This window comes from Phoenix dactylifera, unplaced genomic scaffold (assembly GCF_009389715.1).
Source record: "Phoenix dactylifera cultivar Barhee BC4 unplaced genomic scaffold, palm_55x_up_171113_PBpolish2nd_filt_p 001101F, whole genome shotgun sequence".
In the NCBI taxonomy this organism is placed as follows: Eukaryota; Viridiplantae; Streptophyta; class Magnoliopsida; order Arecales; family Arecaceae; genus Phoenix; species Phoenix dactylifera.
In genome coordinates this window covers 115,368-121,048 of record NW_024068447.1, presented here as the reverse complement: position 1 = coordinate 121,048, position 5,681 = coordinate 115,368, and the positions used below count along the sequence as shown (strand labels likewise).

At 42.4% G+C, this 5,681-nt stretch overlaps 1 protein-coding gene across 3 annotated transcripts; it reads right to left on the bottom strand.

Annotated features, from left to right (window-relative positions):
• Window positions 1–309: 309 nt before the first annotated feature.
• Window positions 310–2,450, bottom strand: LOC103699536. Of its 3 annotated transcripts, none has more exons than XM_008781556.4 (2): window positions 1,902–2,447; window positions 310–582 (listed from the first exon to the last, which is right to left on the bottom strand). In XM_008781556.4, the coding sequence occupies exons 1-2, from the start codon at window positions 2,179–2,181 to the stop codon at window positions 470–472; spliced, it is 393 nt and encodes a 130-aa protein (XP_008779778.2). In that variant the 5' UTR covers window positions 2,182–2,447; the 3' UTR covers window positions 310–469. The 3 variants fall into 3 exon arrangements, with proteins under 3 accessions (XP_008779778.2, XP_026657678.2, XP_026657679.2); XM_026801877.2 differs by lacking the exon at window positions 310–582 and adding an exon at window positions 1,344–1,527 and having other exon boundaries at window positions 1,902–2,450; XM_026801878.2 differs by lacking the exon at window positions 310–582 and adding an exon at window positions 1,605–1,764 and having other exon boundaries at window positions 1,902–2,450.
• Window positions 2,451–5,681: the final 3,231 nt, after the last annotated feature.

Below are 5,681 nucleotides of genomic sequence, written 5' to 3'. Positions count from 1 at the left end.
TTTAATCTAGAAAAATAAGTATTACTGTCTAAAATTCAATATTGGGCCAACATTGTACTTTCTGCTTTAATCTTAGAATCCCCATTACCCCTTGCCTAACAGCAAACCTCATTCTCCAAATCCTAGTGCAAGCATAGAAAACTTTTGTATCCAAAAAACCATTCCCTTCTACCTTGTTTTCTGAGGTAAGGTAGCAAGCAGCAAAAGTGAGCAAAATCCTACACTTCATACCCCATCATTTCCACCTACGCATAAGGAAGCCACACTCAAGAGGTATTTCATCACCATACTTACAAGCAAACATAATGATGACCTTGTCATGAGCCTGCAACTCTTGATGTCAATAGGCTTTTATATTCCATTTGTCCAACGATGCCAACAGATATGGGAGAGGAGATGTGTAGTTTCATTGCTTATGCACCACAAGTAGGTTAGAACCAAGACACCTATACAAGAAGAGATGCAAGAACTAGAGCAAGAAATCAAAATCGAAGTATTGCACAAGGATACAGCAAAGAATGCAGTGGAGGACTCCACAATAGAAGTTGCAAAGAGTATCATGTGTCATAAGTAGACCATCCCCTGATAACAAAAGAGTAAATGGCATGAATGATGTATACCAAATCATAGAAATGCACAATATGATACACTAGAATGGATCTGATGAGCTACCCCATTATTCCAGAAAAAAGAAGGTTGTTTAACTTCAAATGCAAAACTATATCATCACTAGAGAAAAGATAAGAATACATGCAAGAGAGTGATTGAAGCTTGACATGTCTACCAAATGCAATGTGGAGACAAGGATGATTGTACAAAAACTGTCACATGACATGATCTAAATGAGTCTATAGGTTTTAATGCATACAAAAGAAAACTGGGCGGTAGTATGACAAGGTCCAAAAAGTTGACTATAAAGAGAGGTCCTAGTCAACGAAGTTAGTTTTCTATGTTAATTCAAATTCATGAATTTTAATTTTCACTTTCAGAATGCGCTGTATATACCTTGGATCAGACAAAAAATCCTCTCTCTTTAACTACAATATTGCAGTATCAAAATATGTTTCAGTTTTTATCACATTTACCAGTGAGTGTTTGAATATATTAAATTACCAGAGATCAGAAGTAAGAAACATCTCAAGAGATTCTCATGCATTATGACTAGAAAATATTATGTAAACCTTAAATTACTTGTTCTCTTCTTTCAAACATTATCAAATGCCCATTTTGTATCACTTCACAATTTGTTATTAATTTAGAATACTGGCTAACTAAGGTTGGGCTTAAGAAAAAAGAAAATGAAACTAAGGAATACTTAAAATGAAAAAGATAAAAAAAATATCTCTGATAAAAAAAATACAAAGTGCACCTTAGCATATAAAAACAATGTTGACATTTATAAATTAGCACGCTTGCCTTTTACATGTATTTCTACACCCTAGAACTCTGGATCGTACATCCACCTGCCAATTCTGCTGCACATGCTGTATTTCTATAATAAAATAGATGACACCAAATGAAATAAACCTGCATACCAGTAGCACAGTAGCTTTACTCATAATGAGTATCTAGGACATTTGTCTACAAGTCACTTCTTTTGTGAGCTTTACTCAAAGAAAACTTTAAGCTGATCAAATAAAAATATCCCGACTCTGATACATACAATGTCTAATATGAAGGAAAAAATCAATCTTCCGTTCAGACCCGATAATATGTATACCTGCTCTGCTCTCACTAGCTTACCACTTCAGTCAAAAGCATTAGCTAGAAAGCAAACAAAACCAAACATGGAGTACTTGAATATCTCAGTGACCATACTCATTCAGTGCATTGCTAAAAAAAAATAAAATCAATCAAGATTGAGAATCTAGAAGGACGAAAAAGGGACAGCAGGAACTAACTGGATAAAATCCGGCGATCGAACACGTAAAGCGGCACAACAGTCTGGTGCTGAGACACGGCAGCAACGAGGCCCGGGTGGTCGTCGGCGCGGAGATCACGCTTAAACCACACCACCGCGGCCCCATTGCGAGCCTCCCTCGCTGCCTCGCGCCGCCTCACCTCCGCCGTCGCCCTCACCGCGGACATCCGGAAGAGAATCCGGCGGTGGCGCCGGCGAGAGGGGGAGGGAGGGAGAAGGGGCGCGATGCGGTGGGGGTGGAGGAATGCGGCGGGAGCCATGGAGGGGGTAATCCATGAACCTCTCCCCCTCACCGGATTAATATCTAGGGTTTTTCCATTGTGGTTGGTTGGAGGCCGGGGAATTGTGGAAGATAAATTTTTCGAAATTGTTTGGTATTTCGGTTTTTTGGGGCTGTGGTTGCGTGCGGGTTCCAGTAGACTCGGGGAGGGCGGAGGGTGCGAGGGATCGCAATCGAAGCGCCGCAAGGTCCAAACGAAGCAACGGCGAAGGAAGAAAATGCTCTGGGACGGCTCTGGGACGCCAGTTAATCGTACAGGAACATTTTATCGGGCCCGCCGACAGTGATTTGGTAATTAAATATCCATTTAGCGCACCTATTTCCGCGAGTTTCACCGGTCATCTCGTGCAAATTCGTAGTAGCCCTTTGGGGAATTAATTTTTTTTAAAATTTTTTTTACATGCATACCCTTCTAAATATTAGATTTTGCATGAATATTCTTTCAAAATTGATATTTACATGTATACTTCCGTAAAACTCTATTATTGTATAAATACCTTTAATATAATGATTGTTCTAACTGTGTTAAAAAATAATATTTATATTAATTAAAAATAAAATTTAAATTTAAATTGATGTTATTATCCTTACTCGTTCTTTTTTTTCTCTCCTCCCCTCTCTTGCCCTTTGAAAAAGAGCACCGTGCGATTAATTCAGTTACAATGGCTAATGGTCTCGTAAGCAAAACCACTAAGCGAATGGGAAACAAAGAAGAAGAAGAGAATGGCTAATGGTCGTCGGAGGACTCGTTGAGACGGGTGGTGTCACGCCCCGAACTCGGATCCGTGACACGTTCGTGCTATTGCCGGCTACCGCCCCCAATAGCATGAAGCCTCATACATGGGTAACAGGGTAGTCAAACCAACCAAATCTTTATATATTAAAGCATTCTTAGTACAACATGCTGGTCAGTACCCAAATACAGAGCTTCTATGAAGTTTATGTATACAAAAGTATACTTGTTGTACCCCAAAAGAAAGAAGCCCTGTTGCAAAAGAAAAATGCATCTGATGGCGATCACTGGTGAGGATCTGAAAGAAAATGAAAAATAAACGGGTATGAGCTACGCGGCTCAGTAAGTAATCCTGCATAATCTTATCGGATCAACTAAAAGACTAAACATGTTTATCAGGGTTCTGGAACTAACTCAACTTAATTGGATTCGGACCCAAATTAATTTGGGCTTAATTCGGTTTGAATTTGACCCAATTTGCAGTTTGGGCTCATCCAGACTTAGCCCAATCTGATTGGGCTCGGGTTCAGGTTCAATTGGCTAAACCAATTTCTTATTATTGGGCTTAACGGGTTTCGGACCCAAACCCCGATCCGTCCTATTAGGCCGGACCCGTTAAGGGGATCTTCTCTCTCTTTTTTTTTTCTTTTTTTTTCCTCTTCCCTCTTTTTTTTTCTTTCTTTCTTTTTCTTTTTCTTTCTCCCTCTTTTCTTTTTTTTTTCTTCTCTTCTCCAGAACCTTCCCGACTCCCTCCTCTCTTCCCCCTTTCTCTCCTCTCTTCTCCGATGAAGGGAGGACGGCGAGCAGAAGGGGGGGGGGGGGCGGGCCACGACCAGCGGCATCCGCGGCCAGGCCCGCGACGCCTTCGGCCGCACCTGCGGCCAATGCCCTCGGCCAAGCCCCGCGGCATCCTCGGCCGCGCCTGCGGTCGACGCTCGTGCCGACGGTGCTCGCGGCCGAAGCCGACGGCCGCCGCACACGACGACGAGCCGGTGAGTCCCCTCTTCTTCTTTTCTTCTTTCACCTTTCCCTATTCTTCTTCTTCAACCTTCCTTCTCAACCCTCTCATTCTTTCTTATTCTCCTTTCTCCTCCCTTTCTTCTCTCTCCCGAAGGCTTTCCCGAACCCTTTTTCCACTCTAATCTCCTCCCCTTCTCATCACAAGGAAGAAGATGAGGGGGCTCGGGAGAGGCCGAGCTTGGGGTCACGCCACGGCCGGCGGCGCCCGCGGCTGACTCCAGCGGCCAATGGGCTCGTCCGTGGCCGTGCTCGCAGCCAGTCTGCAGCCTGTACCTGTGGCCGAGCCAAGACCGGCAGCGTTCACGCCGTCGGCGACGTCCCTGGCCGCGCATGGGTAACCCCCTCCCCCTTCATCTTCTTTTCTTTGTTTCTTTCTTTGTTATCCTGAATAAATCAGGAGAAGAGAAGGCAGGGGGCGTACCTAGCTTCTGGGGAGTACCAGCGACGATCCCTACTTCCACGCTTAGGCTAACGATTCTGAGACTCCGTTCTGTGGGAAGAGGAGAAGGAGATTGCAGTATCCCGTGCCCCGGTGCCTCCACTCCAACACCTCTTCTGCCGGTTCACAGGTTCTTGAGATTTTTGAAGGAAGAACCAATAGGTTCTTAAGTGGTTTGGGGGGGTGCGAGGTGTCACGCCCAGCTTTCTCTTCGTGAAGGGCTTAACAGCTAGATCTTCCACAGCTTCCCAGCTGGCCCTACCCTAGTCACATCCATCCTCAGGGAATGAGATAGCAGCCATCAAATGGCTGCCAACAATGGGCCCCAGTTGGGCCCATTAGGTGTCCTGGCCCAATGCTCAAGTACGGGCCCAAAAAGGTATTGGGCTTAAATTGGGCCCGGATATTACATTCTTCCCTTCTTAAATAAATTTCATCCTCGAAATTAGTTATACCTTAAGGTTCAGGCTTTAAAAGTAGTCAACCATCGAGTCATCCTCGAGATCTCAGTTAGTCTCTCTCAGAGTACCTACTCACAAGATTTCGACATAAAGAATTACGACATACAAAGTCATGGTATTTCAGAACTTAATCCCTTCCATCTATGATATAGGAGTTCCTTTGATCTCTTCCAAAAGAAGACTAATCTTCCCACCTTAGATTTTAAATGCTATAATCCTTGGCCCCAAGAAATTAATTGCTTTCGATTAAGTCCACACAAAGATCGTAATCGGCTTAACAGAAATAGGTGAGAGCATTAGCATCAAATACTTTTTATAATCTATAATCCTCTTGCTTCTCTTAACTTTGCCTACAATTTAATGATCAACTTTTATCCTAGCAAAACTTCAAACCCCTTTCAAATAGGTAGATCGAAAATGTCATAGCTAGGAGAAAGGAACATTCCAGGTCTAAGCTCATCCAAAGCACCATCAATCCGTTAATACTAAATTTAAGATGCTCAAAATCTCCCAGGAATTGCCAACAATAGAAAAACTCACTGGTGAAATTATATGGCTATCTCCAGATTATTCATAGAATCAACAACACTTTTCTCCATTAGAAATCTAATTCAAATTATTTTTTTTTTGGTCAAAACATCAACTAATATTCGTTTAATGGATTTATCACAGGATCACAAACTACTGCACTTTATCCATAGTAGAACATTTGAACCTAAAATATTCTTCAGGATTGAAAATTATTCTCAAAATTTACTAAATGACTTCCAATCAAAATACCAATCTTGCATTGTAATTTGCAAAGATCTAATATTTCACATCCCAAG

What these genes read in the sequence shown, in the direction of transcription:
- LOC103699536 (XM_008781556.4), bottom strand. Translation starts at nt 2,181, where the DNA reads ATGGCTCCCGCCGCATTCCTCCACCCCCACCGCATCGCGCCCCTTCTC. An exon ending in CGATCGCCGGATTTTATCCA is followed by an intron (nt 583 to 1,901) that starts GTTAGTTCCTGC and finishes TTTTGTTATCAG; the next exon opens with GGGATGGTCTACTTATGACA.